This window comes from Coregonus clupeaformis, unplaced genomic scaffold (genome assembly GCF_020615455.1).
Source record: "Coregonus clupeaformis isolate EN_2021a unplaced genomic scaffold, ASM2061545v1 scaf3852, whole genome shotgun sequence".
NCBI lineage: Eukaryota > Metazoa > Chordata > Actinopteri > Salmoniformes > Salmonidae > Coregonus > Coregonus clupeaformis.
Genome location: NW_025537306.1, coordinates 1 through 25,132, shown reverse-complemented (window position 1 = coordinate 25,132; position 25,132 = coordinate 1). Strand labels below are relative to the sequence as shown.

The window sequence follows — 25,132 nt, the reverse complement described above, 5'->3', positions numbered from 1 at the left end:
CTGACATTTCCCTATATTCCTGTCTGTCTCTATAGGTCCTGATGCGAGCGTTGAGGGACTTTAACCTTCCTAAAATAGTAACCAGTGACGTCCCCATATTCCTGGGTCTGATCAGTGACCTGTTTCCCCTGCTGGACGTCCCCAGGAAGAGAGACCCAGAGCTGGAGACAGCTGTACGACAGTCTACACCTGCAGCCTGAGGAAAACTTCATACTCAAGGTATAGCAATGAAATTAAATGTAAAGTCTGCCCACTGTTTGTCTTAATCCCACATATTTTTACTAAGCTAGAGATGAACATGTAATTGATCATCGTATTGCTTACAATTCACCCCCCCTTCTCACTAGGTGACTCAGTTGGAGGAGCTGCTGTCTGTCAGACACTCAGTGTTTGTAGTGGGAGGAGCTGGGACGGGGAAGAGCCAGGTAAACTCACTAACAATCACATTCACACAACTTAATCGAAGCCAACAGTATTAAAATGTCCTCTATGTAACTCCAAAGCAACTTGTATGTCAACGTTATATCTTTGAGGTTGTTAACATGTGGTAATTTGTGGTTGGACAGATCTTGAAGACCCTCCACAGAACCTATGCTAACCTGAGGATGAAGCCTGTGTGGCACGACATCAACCCTAAAGCTGTGACCACAGATGAACTGTTCGGCTATCTACACCCTGCTACCAGAGAATGGAAGGACGGTCTGTGGTCTATACACAAACACACACACACACACAGTGTAGAGACTTGCTGTTCGGGTTTGGTCAATGTTGATTTTGTCCTCCATTTTAGGCCTGTTCTCCTCCACTATGAGGGAGCTGACACGACAGGTGGGCCATGACGGGCCCAAGTGGATAGTTCTGGATGGAGACATAGACCCCATGTGGATAGAATCCCTCAACACTGTCATGGACGACAACAAGGTACGTGTGTGTGTCTCTCTGTCTCATTCCTTCTCTTTCTCTCTATCTGTCGGTGCTGACTTATTATCTTTCTCCTCCTCTCTCCATGTCTCTTTCTTCTATGGTACTGATAACTCTCCCCCCTCTCTCTCTTTCTCTCTCTCTCCCCCGATCTCTCTCTCTCACTAGGTGTTAACCTTGGCCAGTAATGAGCGTATCAGTCTATCTTCCTCCATGCGGCTGCTTTTTGAGATCAGCCAGCTAAGAGCTGCAACCCCAGCCACAGTCTCCCGCGCTGGGATACTATACGTCAATCCACAAGACCTGGGCTGGAGCTCGTCAGTACACACACTCATGCAGGGACACACACACACACACGTATGCATGTCCACTCTCACAATGTGTTCTGGCCCTCAGGTACGTGACAAGTTGGATTGACACCAGGCAGGCCCAATCAGAGCGAGCCAACTTGACCATCCTGTTTGACAAGTACGTTCCCTACTGCCTGGAGCAGGTCCGCTGTAACCTCAAGACCATCACTCCTATACCTGAGAACAGCATGGTGCAGGTAACACACACACACACACACACACACACACACACACACACACACACACACACACACACACACACACACACACACACACACACACACTGTTGTCCAATCAGACACTGTGTTCTCTATCTGCAGTCCAATCAGACACTGTGTTATCTGTCTGTTGTCCAATCAGACGCTGTGTTCCTTGTTGGACTGCCTGCTGACAGAAGACAACACTCCTCCTGACTCTCCCAGAGAACTCTATGAGATCTACTTTGTCTTCGCCTGCGTCTGGGCCTTTGGAGGAGCTCTGTTCCAGGACCACGTGAGTGTTTGTGTGTGTGTATGTGGAGGGTGTATGTGTGTGTATGTGTGTGTTTGGGTGTGTGTGTGTGTCTACTCCCTGTCAGTGCCAGCAACCCATGTAACTCTACCTCAGCTAATATTTATCAGCTAACATTGTCTTTTCCAGTTGATAGACTATCGTGCTGAGTTCAGTCGCTGGTGGTCGAAGGAGATGAGAGCGGTGAAGTTCCCTTCGCAGGGCACAGTGTTCGACTACTTCATAGACTCAGACACTAAGAAGTTCACTCCCTGGAGTGAGAGGACGCCCCGGTTCGAGCTGGAGCCTGAAGTCCCCCTACAGGTCTGTACTTGTTCTGGCTCCCTTAGTGAAGTGCATTTATTTTAAGTCTCTCTACATGAGAATGTGTTCTAAATGACTAAGATTCACTGGTGTGCCTTCGTAATAGCAGTATGCACGTGTGTGTGCGTGCGTTGTAGTGTGTATTTGTGATGTGTGTGAGTGTATGTGTGTCTGTGTGTGTATTTCTGACGTGTGTGTGTTTCCAGACGGTGCTAGTCCACTCGGCAGAGACCATCTGTCTGACGTACTTCATAGACCTGCTGCTGCAGAGAGGGAAGCCTGTGATGTTGGTGGGGAACGCTGGAGTTGGGAAGACCATCCTGGTGTCTGATAAAGTAGCCAAGCTAAAGGAGGACTACATGGTGGCTAAAGTCCCCTTCAACTACTACACCACCTCGGCTATGCTACAGCGTGAGTCGCCCGTGGCAACTGCCTGCCACTGTATGCAGTAGTTTGAGTTATACCTGCCTGGTTCCATTTCAATTACTAGAGCCACTTATTAGACGGCAACCAGGAATGGAACCAGGCCAATCTCTGCCCTCAAGAACCGATTCAGTATCAGCCCTCCTACTTCACTGATGATTCCAGTGTGCCGTATTTTAATGGATATGATGTTTAAAAAACCCTAGAGTCGATGTCCGCACCCGTGCTAAAATCGAATTAGCATAATACAAAAATCCCCATCAAGATCCATCTGTTTAAGCTAGAGATGTATAGAAATATCTGAAGGTGGCAGAGCTACAGCGGTGTTTGTCAGACCAGGAGACATCCCGAAAATCCGTCTTCTCATGAAAACGTCTGTAACGTCCAAACCGTTTGGGCTATAAACTAATATGACCCCTCTATGGAAAGATGAGACTCGCACGACAACGTACATGTCGGTTGTTGCTCTAGTACTTCCACAAACCTAACAAGACTCGTCTGAAGGTAGCCCTGTAAGAGTTAAAACATTTAACAGAAGTATATATGGTCCCCTGTAGCTCAGTTGGTAGAGCATGGCGCTTTGCGACGCCAGGATTGTGGGTTCGTATCCCACGGGGGCCAGTATGAAAAATGTATGCACTCACTAACTGTAAGTCGCTCTGGATAAGAGTGTCTGCTAAATGTAAAAATGGAAGTAGTATAGTACCCCCCAAAAATTGTGAAATAATAATTTCTTATATCTCTCAGGTATAGGACAGACGCTTCAAAACACTTCCTTTTGATAAATTGTTTTACTCTGATTTGCCATGTATTTGCCAGTATGTTATTCAATGCGTTTCTATGGGCAAGAAGCAGTAAGACCAAATTCAATGTTTAATCAATTATTTATTTTATTTTATTTTTTTATACCAAAAGGGGTCCCAGAAATCAAATAGCAAAATGATCCATGGTATGACCATCTTAAAACAATTCCATATGTTAGCTTAGTAGAACACCCACCCGAAAGGCTATATTCCTGCTGTCTATAGTGACATAATGAGATGTGTGTGTGTACTGCAGGTGTGTTAGAGAAGCCTCTAGAGAAGAAGGCAGGGCGTAACTATGCTCCTCCTGGAACCAAGAAACTCATCTACTTCATAGACGACCTCAACATGCCTGAGGTGGATGTGTATGGTACTGTCCAACCACACACACTCATACGCCAGCACCTGGACTACAACCACTGGTGAGAGGACACACACGCGCGCACACACACACTCAAACATCATTGCATGGACTACAACCGCTGGTGTGTGTGTGTGTGTGCGCGCGTGTGTGTGCACACACTACTAAGGAAGTCTCGAGGTTTTGCTCGCCTGAGGTAGAGTATCTTATGATAAGCTGTAGACCACACTATTTACCAAGAGAGTTTTCATCTATATTTTTCATAGCTGTCTATTTACCACCACAAACCAATGCTGGCATTAAGATTGCACTGAATTAGTTGTACAAGGCCATTAATCAACAGGAAAACGCTCATCCAGATGCAGCGCTCCTAGTAGCCGGGGACTTTAATGCAGGGAAACTTAAATCCGTTCTACCTCATTTCTACCAGCATGTTAAATGTGCAACCAGAGGGGAAAAAACTCTAGACCACCTTTACTCCACACACAAAGACGCATACAAAGCTCTCCTCGCCCTCCATTTGGCAAATCTGACCATAACTCTATCCTCCTGATTCCTGCTTATAAGCAAAAACTGAAGCAGGAAGCACCAGTGATTCGGCTAATAAAAAAGTGGTCAGATGACGCAGATGCTAAGTTACAGGACTGTTTTGCTAGCACAGACTGGAACATGTTCCGGGATTCTTCAGACAGCATTGAGGAGTACACCACATCAGTCACTGGCTTCATCAATAAGTGCATCGATGATGTCGTCCCCCACAGTGACCGTACGTACATACCCCAACCAGAAGCCATGGATTACAGGAAACATCCGCACTGAGCTAAAGGGTAGAGCTGCCGCTTTCAAGGAACGGGACTCTAACCCGGACGCTTATAAGAAATCCCGCTATGACCTCCGACGAACCATCAAACAGGCAAAGAGTCAATACAGGTCTAAGATTGAATCATACTACACTGGCTCTGACGCTCGTCGGATGTGGCAGGGCTTGAAAACTATTACAGACTACAAAGGGAAGCACAGCCGCGAGCTGCCCAGTGACACAAGCCTACCAGACGAGCTAAACCACTTCTATGCTCGCTTCGAGGCAAGCAACACTGAAGCATGCACGAGCGCACCAGCTGTTCCGGACGACTATGTGATCACGCTCTCCGTAGCCGATGTGAGTAAGACTTTTAAGCAGGTCAACATTCACAAGGCCGCAGGGCCAGACGGATTACCAGGACGTGTACTCCGAGCATGTGCTGACCAACTGGCAAGTGTCTTCACTGACATTTTCAACATGTCCCTGACTGAGTCTGTAATACCAACATGTTTCAAGCAGACCACCATAGTCCCCGTGCCCAAGAACTCTAAGATAACCTGCCTAAATGACTACCGACCCGTAGCACTGACGTCTGTAGCCATGAAGTGCTTTGAAAGACTGGTCATGGCTCACATCAACAGCATAATCCCAGAAACCCTAGACCCACTCCAATTTGCATACCGCCCCAACAGATCCACAGATGATGCAATCTCTATCGCACTCCACACTGCCCTTTCCCACCTGGACAAGAGGAACACCTACGTGAGAATGCTATTCATTGACTACAGCTCAGCATTCAACACCATAGTGCCCTCTAAGCTCATCACTAAGCTAAGGATCCTGGGACTAAACACCTCCCTCTGCAACTGGATCGTGGACTTCCTGACGGGCCGCCCCCAGGTGGTAAGGGTAGGTAACAACACATCTGCCACACTGATCCTCAACACGGGGGCCCCTCAGGGGTGCGTGCTCAGTCCCCCTCCTGTACTCTCTGTTCACCCATGACTGCATGGCCAGGCACGACTCCAACACCATCATTAAGTTTGCCGACGACACAACAGTGGTAGGCCTGATCACCGACAACGATGAGACAGCCTATAGGGAGGAGGTCAGAGATCTGGCCGTGTGGTGCCAGGACAACAACCTCTCCCTCAACGTGACCAAGACAAAGGAGATGATTGTGGACTACAGGAAAAAAAAGAGGACTGAGCACGCCCCCATTCTCATCGACGGGGCTGTAGTGGAACAGGTTGAGAGCTTCAAGTTCCTTGGTGTCCACATCACCAACGAACTATCATGGTCCAAACACACCAAGACAGTCGTGAAGAGGGCACGACAAAGCCTATTCCCCCTCAGGAGACTAAAAAGATTTGGCATGGGTCCTCAGATCCTCAAAAATTCTACAGCTGCACCATCGAGAGCATCCTGACTGGTTGCATCACCGCCTGGTATGGCAACTGCTTGGCCTCTGACCGCAAGGCACTACAGAGGGTAGTGCGTACGGCCCAGTACATCACTGGGGCAAAGCTCCCTGCCATCCAGGACCTCTATACCAGGCGGTGTCAGAGGAAGGCCCTCAAAATTGTCAAAGACTCCAGCCACCCTAGTCATAGACTGTTCTCTCTGCTACCGCACGGCAAGCGGTACCGGAGTGCCAAGTCTAGGTCCAAAAGACTTCTCAACAGCTTCTACCCCCAAGCCATAAGACTCCTGAACAGCTAATCATGGCTACCCGGACTATTTGCACTGCCCCCCACCCCATCCTTTTTACGCTGCTGCTACTCTGTTAAGTATTTATGCATAGTCACTTTAACTCTACCCACATGTACATATTACCTCAACTACCTCAACTAGCCGGTGCCCCCCGCACATTGACTATGCAACGGTACCCCCCTGTATATATAGCCTCCCTACTGTCACTTTATTTTACTGTATATATAGCCTCCCTACTGTCACTTTATTTTACTTCTGCTCTTTTTTTCTCAACACTTTTTTGTTGTTGTTTTATTCTTACTTTTTTGTTTAAAATAAATGCACTGTTGGTTAAGGGCTGTAAGTAAGCATTTCACTGTAATGTCTGCACCTGTTGTATTCGGCGCATGTGACCAATAAAATTTGATTTGATTTGATTTGATTTGATTTGCAGGTATGACAGACAGAGGCTGGTGCTGAAAGAAATCCATAACTGCCAGTACATCACCTGTATGAACCCTACAGCAGGGAGCTTCTCAGTGAACCCCAGACTACAGGTAACACACACACATACAGTCAACTCAAGACAACAGTAACACACACACACACACACACACAGACTAACCCCTCTCTCCTCGCTCTCTCTCAGAGGCATTTCTCAGTGTTTGCAGTTCATTTCCCTAGCGCTGAGGCACTAGCCACCATCTTCACTAGCATCCTGTCAGCCCACTTCCTCCAGGGGGGCTTCAGCTACGGCGTCTCGCGCTCTGTAGGAACACTAATACAGGTATACGTCTGTCTGCCTGCCTGTCTGCCTGCCTGTCTGTGTCTCTTTCAGTCAGTCTGTCTGGCTGTCTGTCTGTCAATCAATCCACTTTCCTCCTCCCTCCCTTCATCCATTCTTGTCTTTCTACTCCTGCAGGCAGCCATCTGTCTCCATCAGAAGATCAGTCAGAACTTCCTCCCCACGGCCATTCGCTTTCACTATATCTTCAACCTAAGGGACCTCTCCAACATCTTCCAGGTAGCACACATATACATTGAAAAAACATCATTGTCATCATCAATCTTCATCAACATGGATTCATGCCTCTCTTTCACTCTTTATCTACGTCTCCCTCTCTGTGTAGGGTATTCTGTTTGCCCTGCCAGATTGTGTGCGTTACCCCATAGACCTGGTCCATCTGTGGCTCCATGAGTCGTCCCGGGTGTACTCTGACAAACTGATGGAGGAGAAGGATGTGGAACTCTTCAACAAGATCCTACTGGACACTGGCAAGAGATACTTTGAGGTGAGAGACATGTGGCAGCCATCTTATGGGGTTGTTACAAACAAGACTGCTTGACATACGCCTTGCTACTCTCTTTACTTCCTTCACTCATATTGACATATGTGATCGAACGCCTTGATTTGGTCTTATGTAGCAAAATGTGAAATTGTGTTTTTTTACATTGGATAAAAGCAGAGACACAGAGCTACAAAATGGTATATTATACACTGCATTTGAGGAACAGTGGGAAAGTAATTCTGCTTTGAAAGTTGATAAACTTCTAACCTCACTTTTGAGAAAATTTGAATGTTTTGAGGCCTTTGAATGTTTTGGTACCTGCAAGAGAGCTCTTCTTTGTCTACACCCATTCAACATCGTTCACACCCTCTTAAGCTTTAGCCCCACCCATCTCTTTAAGGGTTTATCCGAGCGTTCTGTACTAACAACAGCAGTCAAGCACCCAAGCTAACTGGCTAACGTTGGCTAGCTTGCTAGCTACTTCCAGACACAAATGAGCTGGTTAGGCTGTTTTTATGTTATCCAAAGCATTGGTGACTGCAACTGTGCTGCTGGCAACAATTTACGCTTTTTTGCCAATGTTTACTGACACCGGCCATATTCAACGGGTGTTGAGCGTTTGTAAATTCGTCAGTTATTCTGCACTCTGAAAGCTAGGTAAACAATTAACCATAATGCCAACTCATGACGTTACTACCCTGCATGAATCTGCAGGTAGCTAACCAACCAGGTTCAATGTTAGCAAGCTAGATCATATAACTAGCCAAGCAAATGGCTCTGAGACACCCGTTGAATATGGCCGGTGTCAGTAAATGTCGGCAAATAAGCGTGTGCACTCTGAACAATCCAAGAGCGACACGCTCTGAATTTACCAACGGACAATCTGACAACGCTCTAAATTTATGAACGCCCAGAGCGCAATCTGAGTGCTCTCTGGCACTCCAGAGTGAATTTACGAACGCACTTTTGCATAGTGGAGTCTTTTGTTGAGATATCTAGCTAGCTAGCTAAACAATGAACCATAATCCCAACTCATGACGTTACTACCCTGCATGAATCTGCAGGTAGCTAACCAACCAGGTTGAATGTTAGCTAGCTAACATTAGGCTATAACTACCAAAGCAAATGGCTCTGAGATACGAATAATAAGATCATACATGTAACGTTAACTAGCGAGCCAGCCAGCTAACGTTAGCAAGCTAGCTAAACAATGAACCATAATCCCAACTCATGACGTTACTACCCTGCATGCATCTGCAGGTAGCTAACCAACCAGGTTCAATGTTTGCAAGCTAACATTAGGCTATAACTAGCAAAGCAAATGGCTCTGAGATACGAATAATAAGATAATACACATAACCTTAGCTAGCGAGCCAGCCAGCTAACGTTAGCTAGCTAGCTAAACAATGAACCATAATCCCAACTCATGACGTTACTACCCTGCATGCATCTGCAGGTAGCTAACCAACCAGGTTCATTGTTAGCTATCTAACATTTGGCTATAACTAGCAAAGCAAATGGCTCTGAGATACGAATAATTAGATCATACACGTAACGTTAGCTAGCGAGCCAGCCTGCTAACGTTAGCTAGCTAGCTAACAGTACACTTTCTGTCAAAATTAGAAACGTGTAATATCTGAAAATGTAGCTAGCTAGTCACGGATGCAATGGTTGCCCTTAGTTTGAAGATGTATTCCAGAGACAGGTGTTTTCTCCATCTCCTTAGCTATCATACTCTAATTCCACTGATTTCAAAACTTGGTCCTCCAGAAAGTGGAGAGCAACACTTATGTAGCTCTACTACACGATACATATATTTTTTTAAAGCTGCGTTAGACAGGATTACCTACACATACTAACCAGCTCAAATAGACAGACGCGTGCTATATGGCAGACCAATCCAAACTCCTCTCTCGGCATGTCCAGCCCACTCATTATCTCAGCCAAGCATGGCTAGTGGGAAGGCTGCTGTCTTTTTCTGTGGTTAAAATAACTAGGCTTGTAATTTAATCATTTTATTAGTATTTACAGATGGCATACAAGTTTGTTATTATGGCACATGAAAGTTCACATGTTCCAGAAGGCATTTCTGCCAAAAAACGCATTTTGATTAAAAAAAAAAAGAGTTTACATTCAAATGGCTGTCCTGTGAAGTAGTGACCCATGACATACGCCTAGTTTCCTGAAACGAGTCACATATTGTGTCTCTCTGAGATTGCTTATAGCAAAGTGATCAATATGGCCTTTCCTTATACAGTGTAATCGGAAAGTATTGAGACCCCTTCCCTTTTTGTCACGCTACAGCCTTACTCTAAAATTGATTAAATAAAACATTTTCCTCATCAATCTACACACAAAAACCTCATAATGACAAAAAAAGGGTTTTAGAAATGTTTGCTAATGTATTAGAACAAAAAAACAGAAATAGCTTATTTACATAAGTATTCAGACTCTTTGCTATGAGACTCGAAATTGAGCTCAGGTTCCATTGATAATCCTTGAGATGTTTCTACAACTTGATTGGAGTCCACCTGTGGTAAATTCAGTTGATTGGACATGACTTTGAAAGGCACACACCTGTCTATATAAGGTCCCACAGTTGACAGTGCATGTCAGAGCAAAAACCAAGCCATGAGGTCGAGGGAATTGTCCGTAGATCACCGAGACAGGTCAAGACACAGATCTGGGGAAGGGTAACAAAAAATGTATACAGCATTTAAGGTCCCCAAGAACACAGTGGCCTCCATCAATCTTAAATGGAAGAAGTTTGGAACCACCAAGACTCTTCCTAGACCTGTCCGCCTGGCCAAACTGAGCAATCTGGGGTGAAGGGCCTTGATCAGGGAGGTGACCAAGAACCCTATGGTCACTCTGACAGGGCTCCAGAGTTCCTCTGTGGAGATGGGAGAATCTTCCAGAAGGACAACCATCTCTGCAGCACTCCACCAATCAGGCCTTTATGGTAGAGTGGCCAGACGGAAGTCACTCCTTAGTAAAAGGCACATGACAGCCTGCTTGAAGTTTGCCAAAAGGCACCTAAAGGACTCTCTGACCATGAGAAACAAGATTCTCTGGTCTGATGAAACCAAGATTGAACTCTTTGGCCTGAATGCCAAGCGTCACGTCTGGAGGAAACCTGGCACCATCTCTACTGTGAAGCGTGGTGGTGGCAGGATCATGCTGTGGGGATGTTTTTCAGCGGCAGAGACTGGGAGACTAGTCAGGATCGAGGGAAAGATGAACGGAGCAAAGCACAGAGAGATCCTTGATGATAACCTGCTCCAGAGCGCTCAGGACCTCAGACTGGGGCGAAGGTTCACCTTCCAACAGGACAACGACCCTAAGCACACAGCCAAGACAACGCAGGATTGGCTTCGGGACAAGTCTCTGAATGTCCTCGAGTGGCCCAGTCAAAGACGGACTTGAACCCAATCGAACATCTCTGGAGAGACCTGAAAATAGCTGTGCACCGACGCTCCCCATCCAACCTGACAGCTTGAGAGGATCTGCAGAGAAGAATGGGAGAAACTCCCCAAATACAGGTGTGCCAACCTTGTAGCATAATACCCAAGAAGACTCGAGGCTGTAATCACTGCCAAAGGTGCTTCAACAAAGTACTGAGTAAAGGGTCTGAATACTTACAGTACCAGTCAAAAGTTTGGACAAACCTACTAATTCAAGGGTTTTTCTTTATTTTTACTATTTTCTACATTGTAGAATAATAGTGAAGACATCATAACTATGAACTAACACATAAGGAATCATGTAGTAACCAAAAAAGTGTTAAACAAATCAAAATATATTTTATATTTGAGATTCTTTTTGCGACTTTTGCGAGTTCTTGAAATGTTCCGTATTGACTGACCTTCATGTCTTAAAGTAATGATGGACTGTCGTTTCTCTTTGCTTATTTGAGCTGTTCTTGCAATAATATGGACTTGTGCAAAGCTGTCATCAAGGCAAGGGGTGGCTACTTTGAATAATCTCAAATAAACAAATCAAATATATTTTGTAACACTTTTTTGGTTACTACATGTTTCCATATGTGTTATTTCATAGTTTTGATGTCTTCACTATTATTCTACAATGTAGAAAATAGTAAAAATAAAGAAAAACCCTTGAATGAGTAGGTGTGTCCAAAATTTTGACTGGTTTTGTATGTAATTAGCATATTTCAGTCGTTTATTTTTTTGCTAAAATTCCTTAAAACCAGTTTTTGCTTTGTCATTGTGCATTGTGTTGTATTGTGTGTAGATTGATGAGGGAAAAACACGTTTTAATCCATTTGAGATTAAATCTGTAACGTAACAAAATGTGGAAAAGGTCAATGGGTCTCAGTACTTTCCGAATGCACTGTACACTTCTGTTCAAGTTTTCACTCTCTCTTTCTCTTTTTATTCGCTCTCGCTCTTGCTCTCTCCCTCCTCTCTCCCCCTCTCGCCCCTCTCCCCCCTCTCCGTGCAGGGTATAGATGAGTCTATGTTCATCCACCAGCCCCTGGTGTACTGTCACTTTGCCCATGGGGTGGGGGAGCCCAGGTACCACCAGGCATCAGACTGGGAGAAGCTCCAGAAGACCCTGACTGATGCTCTGGAACACTACAACGAGCTGCATGCTGTCATGAACCTGGTGCTGTTTGAGGAGGCCATGCAGCATGTGTGAGTGTCACACACACACTGCCCTGTCTGTCGCAATCTCCACTCGCTCACTCAATCACTAACATCACTCACTCTGCTCTGTGCGCCGCTCACTAACGACACACACACTTACCTTGCTTGTTTGCATGATGTCGACTGCAGGTAACGCACATACAATCTCTCATCACACTGACATAAGTACACACTCACAGTAAATGGATATGTCTGTGTCCAGGTGTCGTATCAGTCGTATCCTGGAGGCCCCCCATGGTAATGCTCTGCTGGTGGGGGTGGGAGGCAGTGGGAAGCAGAGTCTGTGTCGCCTCGCTGCCTTCCTCAGTACCCTGGAGGTGTTCCAGATTACACTGAGGAAAGGCTACGGAATACATGACCTACGGGTACGGAGTATGCACCAAATAACGGCTAAGTACAACAGATTTGCTGGAAGGTTGAAAGCAAGAACCCTAGATGTCTAGATCCTGCTCATCTACACAAACCCCCCTTCTCTCATCTCTCTCTCCCTCCCTCTTTTCCCCCTCTCTCTCCCTCCCTCTTTCTGTCTGTAGAGTGATATAGCAGCGCTGTATATCAAGGTGGGGGTGAAGAATATTGGGACAGTCTTCCTCCACACAGACGCCCAGATCCCAGACGAACGCTTCCTGGTCCTCATCAACGACATGCTGGCATCAGGTACGCACCAACACCACATCTCAACCATCAATGACATGCTGGCATCTAACCTGGACTCAGGGTTAGACGTAACATAGTGAACATAAATCCGGGACACACCAATTAGTATGACATGTTTCGTATGGCATGTATTCATTTTTGGATGTAAAAGATCAATTTCGCATGATATGTTACGAATTATAATTCTTATGATATGTTGCAATATGCAATTCGTAAGATATGTTACAAATTGCAAATCGTACAATATGTTACACATTTGTAAAACGTATGATGTGTTTTGAATTCAAATTTGTTGTGGCTAACGTTAGCTAGGTGGCTAACGCTAACGTTAGCTAGGTGGCTAACATTAGCTAGGGGTTGGGGTTAGGGGTTAAGATTAGGGTTAGGGTTAAGGTCAGGGTTAAGGTTAAGGTTAGGGGAAGGGTAGTTAACATGCTAACTAGTTGCATAGTAGCAAACAAGTAGTAAGTAGTTGCAAAGTTGCTAATTAGCTAAAATGATAAAGTTGTCCGTGATGAGATTTCAAACACGCAACCTTTGGGTTGCTAGACGTTCGTGTTATATGCCAACACATCTACCCCGACCATCCACCCTCCTTTAGATTTAGCCTTAAGTAACCTTCTGTCTTATGTAACCATACCAAAAGTAACGTATCAAACTAATTTATGTGTGCCAGATTTACATTTACTATGTTACGTCTAGTCTATAAGACCAGGCTGTGGCATCAGGTATGCACCTACACCACACTACACCTCAACCATCAACGACATACTGGCATCCAACCTGGAATAGGGGTAGACGTAACATAGTAAAAGTAAATCCGGGATACTCCAATTAGTATGATATGTTACGTTTAGTATAACATTTATTAATTTGTGGATGTCCATAATTCATTTCGTATGATATGTTACGAATTGCAAATCGTACAATATGTTACACATTTGTAAAACGTATGATATGTTATGAATTCCAATTTGTTGTGGCTAACTTTAGCTAGATGGCTAACACTAACTTTAGCTAGGTGTCTAACGTTAGATGGGTTAGGGTTAGTGTTAGTGGGATGGTAGCTAATATGCTAAGTTGTTGCAAAGTAGCTAAAAAGTAGTAAGTACTTGTAGTTTGCGTTATACGCCAACACATCCACCCCGACCAACCACCCTCCTTTCGTTTTTGCCTTAAGTAACCTTCTGTCTTATGTAACCAAACCAAACCAAACATAACGTATCATACTAATTTTAATGTCCCAGATTTACTTTACTATGTTACGTCTAGTCTATAAGACCAGGCTGTGGCATCAGGTATGCACCTACCCCACACCTCAACCAAACATGTTTTTGCCATGGACTTCCTGTGGCTAGAGTCACCCCTGTCTCCTTGCGAGTGTGGACCCTGTTTCCTTGTTAGTGGACTAGTGTGCACCCTATTCACTTGCTAGTGTACTGTGCACCCTATTTCCTTAGTGTGAGTGTTCTCTATCCGTGGTAGTGTTTGCCCTGTCTCCTACGGCCATCCCAAACCTGATCAGTGAGGAGGAAGTGGGGATGATCGTGACGCCTCGTTCCCTAGCTAGTGTGTTAGTATGCTAGTGTATGTCCTGTCTCTTAGGGGACATCCCAGACCTGATCAGTGAGGAGGAAGTGGGGATAATCGTGACGCCTCATTCCCTAGCTAGTGTGTTAGTATGCTAGTGTATGTCCTGTCTCTTAGGGGACATCCCAGACCTGTTCAGTGAGGAGGAAGTGGATATGATCGTCACGTCCATCCGTATGGAGCTAAGAGGACTGGGCCTGATGGACAACAGAGACAACTGCTGGGCCTTCTTCATCGAGAGGATACGCCGACAACTCAAGGTCTGGCTAGAGAGCTCAATGACATCAATCAGCTCTATAACAGCAAATGTAATAGGTGTAAGGTGGAAACTATACTGAAAATATAAACACAACATGCAACAATTTCAAGTATTTTACTGAGTTACAGTTTTTATAAGAACATGAGTCTATTGAAATAGATTCATTAGGGCGCAGCCATAGGTGGGCCTGGGAGGGCATAGGCCCACCCACTGGGGAGCCAGGCCCAGCCAATCAGAATGAGCCCCAGAAAGGGCTTTATTACAGACATAAATACTCCTCAGTTTCATCAGCTGTCCAGGTGGCTGGTCTCAGACAATCCCACGGGTGAAGAAGCTGGATGTGGAGGTCCTGGGCTGGCGTGGTTACACGTGGTTAGTGTTTGTGAGGCCGGCTGGACGTACAGCCAAATTCTCTAAAACGACGTTGGAGGCGGCTTATGGTAGAGAAACGAACATTCAATTCTCTGGCAACAGCTCTGGTGGACATTTCTGCAGTCAGCATGCCAATTGCACGCTCCCTCAAAACTTGAGACCATCTACGGCATTGTGTTGTGTGACAAAACTGCACATTTTAGAGTGAACTTTTATTGTCCCCAGCACAAGGTGCACCTGTGTAATGATCATGCTGTTTAATCAGCTTCTTGATATGCCACACCTGTCAGGTGGATGGATTATCTTGGCAAGGGAGAAATGCTCACCAACAGGGATGTAAACAAATTTGTGCACAACATTTGAAAGAAATAAGCTTTCTGTGCGTATGGAACATTTCTGTGATCTTTTATTTCAGCTCATGAAACATGGGACCAACACTTTACATGTTGCGTTCATATTTTTGTTAATTATATGTGCTATTTTTGCAATACAGTATGCGTTATTTATTTCCTAGAGAGGGAAATGTCAACAGTGACAAATAGTTGGTTTCTCTCTCTCCTCTTTTCTCTCTCCCCCCACTATTCTTCTTCCCTCCCGCCTTGCTACAGGTGGTCCTGTGTTTTTCCCCGGTAGGGTTCACCCTGCGTACCCGTGCTCGTAAGTTCCCGGCCCTGGTCAACTGTACGGCCATAGACTGGTTCCACTCCTGGCCTCAGCTGGCCCTACAGTCTGTCAGCACCACCTTCATAGAGAAGATACCTGACTTGGAGGTAAACAACAGTCTGAAGACGCATCACAATCACATAGACAGTGGATGATAATTATTGAAAACGTTCGTTTATGTTTGCATATCCATGTTCTCTCTAACTTCTCTAGCCGGATGTCCGTGCGTCCATCAGTGAGTTTATCTCCTACGCCCATACCAGTGTTAACGAGGTGAGAGATTGATAAAATCATTTTACTTTACGACATAAAGGGTCATCATAGTTATATAGATCATTTGTGTAATAAATCAATTGACAGATAATTTGAATGTAATATTGAATGTACTTCATTGTCTAAATGTGTTCTAGGTGAGTGTGAAGTACCAGCAGAATGAGAAGCACTTCAACTACACCACTCCCAAGAGCTTCCTAGAGTTTATGAAGCTGTACGGTAACCTACTGGGGACAAAACGCAGAGAGCTCACCCAGAAGATGGAGAGACTGGAGAACGGCCTGCAGAAACTACAGACCACAGCCTCACAGGTCAGTCAGACTCACAGCCTGCCATACACCACACACACACACACACACACACACACACACACACACACACACACACACACACACACACACACACACACACACACACATACACGCACACACACATGCACGCACACAGGAACACACTTAGTCTCTCCCTTTCTGCCTTCTCTCTCTCTCTCGCTCTCTCTCTCGCTTTCTCTCTCTCTCTGATCCATCTCTCTACCTACCCTCCATCCCTCTCCACTCCTCCCTTCTCAGGTGGAGGATCTGAAGGCTAAGTTAGCGGTCCAGGAAGTAGAGTTGTGGCAGAGGAACACAGACACAGAGGCGCTCATCTCTAAGATCGGCCAACAGACAGACAAACTCAACCAGGAGAGGGCTGTGGCAGACGCAGAGGAACAGAGGGTACGAGTGAGCACGTGGGCCTTGATCAGTTTTAATGAATCCTTAGAAATCAAAATGGTATTACTAGTAATTATTAGGTAATGACCATTTTGATGTGTCAGTTCTAAGTTTACATTTGTAATGTATCCGTGTTTAGTGTGTAGTGCTGTGTGTTGTTGTCCTTAGGTAGGAACCATCCAGGCTGAGGTGACCACGCAACAACAGCAGAGTGAAAAGGACCTGGCTAAGGCTGAACCTGCCTTACAGGCAGCTAACGCAGCCCTCAACACACTCAACAGGGTAAAACACACACAGCTCTACAGACAGCTAACGCAGCCCTCAACACACTCAACAGGGTAAAACACACACAGCTCTACAGACAGCTAACGCAGCCCTCAACACACTCAACAGGGTAAAACACACACAGCTCTACAGACAGCTAACGCAGCCCTCAACACACTCAACAGGGTAAAACACACACAGCTCTACAGACAGCTAACGCAGCCCTCAACACACTCAACAGGGTAAAACACACACAGCTCTACAGACAGCTAACGCAGCCCCTCAACACACTCAACAGGGTAAAACACACACACCTCTACAGACAGCTAACGCAGCCCTCAACACACTCAACAGGGTAAAACACACACAGCTCTACAGACAGCTAACGCAGCCCTCAACACACTCAACAGGGTAAAACACACACAGCTCTACAGACAGCTAACGCAGCCCTCAACACACTCAACAGGGTAAAACACACACAGCTCTACAGACAGCTAACGCAGCCCTCAACACACTCAACAGGGTAAAACACACACAGCTCTACAGACAGCTAACGCAGCCCTCAACACACTCAACAGGGTAAAACACACACAGCTCTACAGACAGCTAACGCAGCCCTCAACACACTCAACAGGGTAAAACACACACAGCTCTACAGACAGCTAACGCAGCCCTCAACACACTCAACAGGGTAAAACACACACAGCTCTACAGACAGCTAACGCAGCCCTCAACACACTCAACAGGGTAAAACACACACAGCTCTACAGACAGCTAACGCAGCCCTCAACACACTCAACAGGGTAAAACACACACAGCTCTACAGACAGCTAACGCAGCCCTCAACACACTCAACAGGGTAAAACACACACAGCTCTACAGACAGCTAACGCAGCCCTCAACACACTCAACAGGGTAAAACACACACAGCTCTACAGACAGCTAACGCAGCCCTCAACACACTCAACAGGGTAAAACACACACAGCTCTACAGGCAGCTAACGCAGCCCTCAACTGGGTAACAAACAAAACACACACATGATTTGAATCATGAACTTAATACATGACTGGGCTTAAAGGCCAAATTCAATCATAAACGTGATTTTCTTGTGTTTTATGTATATTTCCACACTATGAGTTTGGAATAGTATTGTGAAAATGATGATAATACCCTTTTAGTGTAAGAGCTGTTTGAAAAGACCGCCAGAAATGTCAGCCTGTTGTGGTGGAACTGAGTTTTGGCCTGCCTGGTGACATCACCAGGTGGTAGCTTAGTTAATAGACCAATTAGAAAGAGAGTTCCAAACCTCTCTGCCAATAACGGATAGTCTTCAGTTTTCCCCTCCCCACTCAGACCACTCCGACAGTCCTATCAAAATTCTTGCTTGAGAAATTGCTCTTAGCTAAGAAGTCTTTTTTTTGGAGGGACCATTTTAATTGAAAACAATCACAGTAAGGTACTTAATTGCTACCCATTAAAAAGCTCTGACGAAGGCCTTGAGGCCGATACGTAAAGCTTAATAAAGAGCAGTTTGTAGGTTTCTTCTTTTTTCTCTCATGTTATTCAACTGTTGCACCTGCAACAAAGATAGCTCAGATGTGCGAGTGCCTTTTGAATTTTAATACTAATTGCTACCCAAAAATTATTCGATATTGAGATAAAAACAGGTATATTGGACCATTAATACATTATCTTTTTAATATAATGTAATTCCTAATAATGTGTGTGTGTGTTCTCCCCCTAGCTGAACCTGACAGAGTTGAGGACGTTCCCTAACCCCCCAGCCATAGTGACTAACGTGTCTGCTGCTGTCATGGTGCTACTGGCTCCTCATGGTAAATTACCCAAAGACCGCAGCTGGAAGGCAGCAAAAGTTGTCATGAGCAAGGTCAGTATGTGTGTGTGTGTTGTCTGTGTGACCGTGTGTGTAAGGAACATATCCCAGAGGTCGTCTGTCTGGCCGTCCGTGTGTCTGTGTCACTGTGTGTTAACGGCAGTGTTTCAGAGTGTGTACGCCCGTGTGTGTGTCTATGCCCAGGTGGATGACTTCCTACAGGCGTTGGTGAACTTTGACAAGGAGCACATCCCTGAGGCGACAGTGAGGTGTGTGAGAGATGAGTTCCTCAGTGACCCAGAGTTTAACCCTGAGTTTGTCAGACTCAAATCCTCTGCCGCCGCTGGCCTCTGTGCCTGGGTCACCAACATCATACGCTTCCACGAGGTACACCACACACACACTGTATACAGATGCACACACACACAAACTGAACACGTAACTGCATGTATAATAACCAAATACAGCCTTACCTCTTGTCCATTTGAAAAGCAGCATCTGCTCAAAGCTAGGGAAGAGTAGTGTTCGTTAGCTTGTGTTATTTTTCTCACAGTGTCCTTTTCCTTTCCTCTCCTACTGCTATACATAGATGTATGTAAGTATCTCTCTCACCTAATACCCTGAGGTTGGCTACCACACTTCTTTTAAGATACTGTCTTACCCTTTTGGATGTTTGTAACTTAAACTGATGTTATAGTATGTGAATTTGTGAGCGTGCTTGTGCATGTGTGTGTGTTAATATGTGTGTTTCCTCTCCAGGTGTTCTGTGAGGTGGAGGTGAAGAAGCTGTGTCTGTCTCAGGCTAATGCTGACCTGGCTGAGGCTGCAGACAAACTAGAAGCCATTAGGAAGAAACTAGCTGTGAGTCTCTCTCTCTCTCTCTCTCCTCTCTCTCTCTCTCTTTTTTCTCTCTCTCTCTCTCTCTCTCTCTCATATTTTTCCTTAACTGTGTGTGTGTTGTAGGAGTTGGACAGTAGTCGGGACACCCTGACGGCTGCGTTTGAGAAGGCTACCTCTGAGAAGCTTCGCTGTCAGGACGAGGTCAACCACACCAACAAGACCATCGAACTGGCCAATCGCCTCGTCAAAGGACTTGAGGTGAGGAGCTGGCTGACCAATAGGAGCTCCGTTTGTTTGTTGTCATGCTACTTCAGAAGGTTTCCAAACATTAACAGCACGTTTTTCCATTGGTGGATAATGTTTGTGTGTGTTTCAGTCGGAGAATGTGCGTTGGGCCCACTCTGTAGCTGGGTACCATGAGCAGGAGGAGACTCAGTGTGGAGACATTCTGCTGACTGCAGCCTTCATCTCCTACGCTGGATCCTTCTCTAAGAAGTACCGCAGAGAACTCCTGGAGAACCTCTGGATGCCCTTCCTACGTGGCCAGAAGGTCCTTCACTCCTCTCATCTCTTCTCTCTCTCTTATGCTCCCCCTCTCCTATTCCCTTCCCTCTCAGATTCCCATCCCAATGACAGAGGGGTTAAATCCAGTGTGTATGCTAGCAGACCTCTCCTCCTCTCGTCTCCTCCCTCTCTCAGATCCCCATCCCAATGACAGAGGGGTTAGATCCAGTGTGTATGCTGACTGATGATGCTACCGTGGCTCAGTGGAACAACGAGGGGTTGCCGGGAGACAAGATGTCCACTCAGAACGCCACCATCCTCACCAACTGTGAGCGTAGAGAACGTTTTACACTATCTACACCTTTATGTCCATGCTACAGATGTAAGATCTTAACTTGATCACCCTGATGCAGGTGAACTTTCCTGCAATTTGAGGTTTAAAAGGGCTTCTGTAGTTGGTAATTTCCACTTTGAAATTTCAGACTGGATTTTCCCTTACATAAATGTCCATTAATTATATAAACCTCATAATAATTCACATTTCCTGTTGCAACAGGATTATTATCCTGCTGTAGCAAACTGGCTCAAATTAAGATCCTACATCTGTAAACGTATAGCAATTGCCACATTAGCTCATCAATGTTTGTTCCTTCTTTGTATGCTCCCAGGTGAACGCTGGCCACTGCTCATTGACCCCCAACTGCAGGGCATCAAGTGGATCAAGATTCGCTATGGCAACAGCCTCAAGGTTGTCAGCCTGGGAGAGAAAGGGTGAGATCGCACTCCTCTCCTCTGTCATCCCTCCATCCTACTCTCCCCTCTCCTGAATGGCTCACCCAAACAGACGTATCTGTTAAGCTTGCTCTCTCAGTAGGTACAGTGGGGGAAAAAAGTATTTAGTCAGCCACCAATTGTGCATGTTCTCTCACTTAAAAAGATGAGAGAGGCCTGTAATTTTCATCATAGGTACACGTCAACTATGACAGACAAAATGAGAAAAAAAAATCCAGAAAATCACATTGTAGGATTTTTTATGAATTTATTTGCAAATTATGGTGGAAAATAAGTATTTGGTCAATAACAAAAGTTTCTCAATACTTTGTTATATACCCTTTGTTGGCAATGACACAGGTCAAACGTTTTCTGTAAGTCTTCACAAGGTTTTCACACACTGTTGCTGGTATTTTGGCCCATTCCTCCATGCAGATCTCCTCTAGAGCAGTGATGTTTTGGGGCTGTCGCTGGGCAACACGGACTTTCAACTCCCTCCAAAGATTTTCTATGGGGTTGAGATCTGGAGACTGGCTAGGCCACTCCAGGACCTTGAAATGCTTCTTACGAAGCCACTCCTTCGTTGCCCGGGCGGTGTGTTTGGGATCATTGTCATGCTGAAAGACCCAGCCACGTTTCATCTTCAATGCCCTTGCTGATGGAAGGAGGTTTTCACTCAAAATCTCACGATACATGGCCCCATTCATTCTTTCCTTTACACGGATCAGTCGTCCTGGTCCCTTTGCAGAAAAACAGCCCCAAAGCATGATGTTTCCACCCCCATGCTTCACAGTAGGTATGGTGTTCTTTGGATGCAACTCAGCATTCTTTGTCCTCCAAACACGACGAGTTGAGTTTTTACCAAAAAGTTATATTTTGGTTTCATCTGACCATATGACATTCTCCCAATCCTCTTCTGGATCATCCAAATGCACTCTAGCAAACTTCAGACGGGCCTGGACATGTACTGGCTTAAGCAGGGGGACACGTCTGGCACTGTAGGATTTGAGTCCCTGGCGGCGTAGTGTGTTACTGATGGTAGGCTTTGTTACTTTGGTCCCAGCTCTCTGCAGGTCATTCACTAGGTCCCCCCGTGTGGTTCTGGGATTTTTGCTCACCGTTCTTGTGATCATTTTGACCCCACGGGGTGAGATCTTGCGTGGAGCCCCAGATCGAGGGAGATTATCAGTGGTCTTGTATGTCTTCCATTTCCTAATAATTGCTCCCACAGTTGATTTCTTCAAACCAAGCTGCTTACCTATTGCAGATTCAGTCTTCCCAGCCTGGTGCAGGTCTACAATTTTGTTTCTGGTGTCCTTTGACAGCTCTTTGGTCTTGGCCATAGTGGAGTTTGGAGTGTGACTGTTTGAGGTTGTGGACAGGTGTCTTTTATACTGATAACAAGTTCAAACAGGTGCCATTAATACAGGTAACTAGTGGAGGACAGAGGAGCCTCTTAAAGAAGAAGTTACAGGTCTGTGAGAGCCAGAAATCTTGCTTGTTTGTAGGTGACCAAATACTTATTTTCCACCATAATTTGCAAATAAATTCATTAAAAATCCTACAATGTGATTTTCTGGAGAAAAAAAAATCTCAATTTGTCTGTCATAGTTGACGTGTACCTGTGATGAAAATTACAGGCCTCTCTCATCTTTTTAAGTGGGAGAACTTGCACAATTGGTGGCTGACTAAATACTTTTTTTCCCCACTGTATGTAGGTATGTTTGATGTGTTCTACCTAAGGCCCATTTTCCCAGGTATGTGGATGTGATAGAGCAGGCAGTGGTGACAGGAGACACTGTTCTCATAGAGAATCTGGAGGAGACCATCGACCCTGTCATAGACCCTCTACTGGGACGACACACCATCAAGAAGGGCAGGTAACATATACTCACACTCACACACACACACACACACACACACACACACACACACACACACACACACACACACACACACACACACACACACACACACACAATCATCAAAAAGGGCTGGTAATACACACTCCTCCTCTCACCCTCTCCCTCTCTCTCCACCAGTTGTATAAAGGTGGGGGATAAAGAGTGTTTCTTCCACCCAGCGTTCAGACTGATCCTCCACACTAAGCTGGCTAACCCCCACTATAAGCCTGAGATCCAGGCCCAGACCACCCTCATCAACTTCACTGTTACAAGAGATGGCCTGGAGGACCAGCTGCTGGCCCAGGTGGTCAATCTGGAGAGGCCCGATCTCGAGCACCTCAAGGTGGGATAGATGGCTATGTCCCCTGTCCTTTCTGGCTCTCTCAGCCTCTTCCTTCTTGACCTCATATGGTTACAACGTGTTCACAAAATGACACTTGAAGTTTGGTTGTGGTTGGTTTCTGCATAGTTGTGATACTGTATGGCTCAGTTGGTAGAGCAGGGTGCTTATAACACCAGGGTTGTGGGTTTGAATCCTGGGGCCACCCACATGTAAAATGTAGGCATGAAATGATGGTAAGTTGCTTTGGATAAAAGTGTCTGCTAAATGATTTATATTATTAAAGTTTGTTAATAATGGTTGGGGTTGTGTTGTGGTTGTATAATGGTTGCAGAGTGACCTGACCAAGCAGCAGAACCTGTTTAAGATCGAGCTGAAGCTGTTGGAGGATGAACTGCTGGGGCGTCTCTCTGCTGCTGAGAGCAACTTCCTAGGAGACAACGTCCTGGTGGAGAAACTAGAGACCACCAAACACACGGCCGCAGAGATCGAGATGAAGGTGAGAGAGAGAGAGAGAGAGAGCGAGAGAGAGAGAGAGAGAGAGAGAGAGAGAGAGAGAGAGAGAGAGAGAGAGAGAGAGAGAGAGAGAGAGAGAGAGAGAGAGAGAGAGAGAGAGAGTGAGAGAGTGAGAGAGTGAGAGAGTGAGAGAGTGAGAGAGAGAGAGAGAGAGAGAGAGAGAGAGAGAGAGAGAGAGAGAGTTTCTTCCTGATGGCTTCTAATTTGTCTGCAGCCTCAGCCAGGTCAGCATTACAGAGAGAGAGAGAGAGAAGAGAGAAATGAGACAGATAAATAGCTAAACTGTGCTGATCGATAATATGCTGTTTTGGGATGTAGGTTCTGGAGGCGAAGGTGAACGAGGTGAAGATCAACGAGGCTAGAGAACACTACCGCCCCGTAGCGGTCAGATCCTCTCTGCTCTACTTCATCATGAATGACCTCAACAAGATCAACCCCATGTACCAGTTCAGCCTCATTTAACCTTTATTTATACAGGTAATTCGAGACCTGTCCGAATGGACCAGTACAGACCAGATAACAAATAGATTATAGCTTTCTTGCTGATCTAGGCTTATCTTTCTCTTTCACTGTCTCCCTCTAACTCCCTCCCTGTAGGCGTTTAACGTGGTGTTCCACAAGGCGGTGGAGCAGGCAGAGGTGTGTGAGGACGTGAGGAGCAGAGTTAACACTCTAATAGACGACATCACCTACTCCACCTTCAACTACATCAGCAGAGGCCTGTTTGAGAGAGACAAACTCACCTTCACTGCTCAACTCGCCTTCCAGGTGTGTGTGTGTGGGGGAGAGGGGGCTGTGTGTGTGTCTGTGTGTTTTCCTAGTTCTAACAGTGTGTTCCCTGTTCTCCAGTTGTTGCTGATGAGTAAGGAGATAGACGTACGAGTACTAGATTTCCTGCTCCGCTTCAACATCGACCACAGCTACATCTGTCCTGTAGATTTCCTCTCCAACCAGGCCTGGAGTGCCATAAAGGTACACACACACACACACACACACACACACTCTCACTCTCACACTCATACTCAAACACACAAACATGCATTTCCCCTCTTCTCCTCTAGACAATGAGTTTCACTGATGAGTTTCGTGGTTTGGACCGGGACATCGAGGGCTCCCCTAAACGCTGGAAAAAGGTGGTAGAGTCCGAGTGTCCGGAGAAAGAGAAGTTTCCTCAAGAGTGGAAAACAAAAAGTTCCCTACAGAAACTCATCATGATGAGAGCCCTGAGGCCTGATAGGATGACTTACGCTGTCAGGTGACCGCACTCTAACAATACCCACCACCTCCCAACACACACAGGATAGTTGAAGGCACATAATGTACCTTATCTCCCCTCCTGTCCTTTTTACTCCTTACTGCCGCCTTCTCTCCTCTTCTCTCCCTCTCCTCTTCTCTCCCTCTCCTCTTCTCTCCTCTTCTCTCCCTCTTCTCTCCCTCTCCTCTTCTCTCATCTTCTCTCCCTCTCCTCTTCTCTCCTCTTCTCTCCCTCTCCTCTTCTCTCCCTCTC

General features: G+C 45.7%; 2 protein-coding genes across 2 annotated transcripts in view; both read left to right on the top strand.

Moving 5' to 3' along the window:
* Positions 1-24,312, top strand: part of LOC121561908 (dynein axonemal heavy chain 11-like) — a 29,612-nt gene extending 5,300 nt beyond the window's left edge. Inside the window, 37 exon segments of the mRNA XM_045220445.1 lie at positions 36-181; positions 183-219; positions 348-425; positions 567-699; positions 791-921; positions 1,090-1,238; positions 1,318-1,468; positions 1,632-1,763; positions 1,911-2,084; positions 2,291-2,495; positions 3,567-3,732; positions 6,620-6,722; positions 6,815-6,952; positions 7,088-7,189; positions 7,296-7,457; positions 11,919-12,112; positions 12,327-12,489; positions 12,658-12,781; positions 14,489-14,631; positions 15,611-15,772; positions 15,879-15,938; positions 16,076-16,249; positions 16,508-16,654; positions 16,820-16,933; positions 18,661-18,804; positions 18,955-19,137; positions 19,340-19,345; positions 19,510-19,611; positions 19,714-19,848; positions 19,967-20,140; positions 20,290-20,422; positions 20,763-20,865; positions 22,623-22,745; positions 22,908-23,112; positions 23,444-23,608; positions 23,944-24,102; positions 24,223-24,312. Coding sequence (XP_045076380.1) covers positions 36-181; positions 183-219; positions 348-425; positions 567-699; positions 791-921; positions 1,090-1,238; positions 1,318-1,468; positions 1,632-1,763; positions 1,911-2,084; positions 2,291-2,495; positions 3,567-3,732; positions 6,620-6,722; positions 6,815-6,952; positions 7,088-7,189; positions 7,296-7,457; positions 11,919-12,112; positions 12,327-12,489; positions 12,658-12,781; positions 14,489-14,631; positions 15,611-15,772; positions 15,879-15,938; positions 16,076-16,249; positions 16,508-16,654; positions 16,820-16,933; positions 18,661-18,804; positions 18,955-19,137; positions 19,340-19,345; positions 19,510-19,611; positions 19,714-19,848; positions 19,967-20,140; positions 20,290-20,422; positions 20,763-20,865; positions 22,623-22,745; positions 22,908-23,112; positions 23,444-23,608; positions 23,944-24,087 — 4,905 coding nt within the window. The 3' untranslated portion in view covers positions 24,088-24,102; positions 24,223-24,312.
* On the top strand, positions 24,226-24,880 carry LOC123490406 (dynein beta chain, ciliary-like; the record flags this gene model as incomplete). Its single annotated transcript, XM_045220446.1, is given in 3 exon segments — positions 24,226-24,393; positions 24,475-24,597; positions 24,687-24,880. Coding segments are annotated over 3 exon segments (485 nt in total), but the record flags the coding sequence as incomplete, so codon positions are not given.
* Positions 24,881-25,132: the final 252 nt, after the last annotated feature.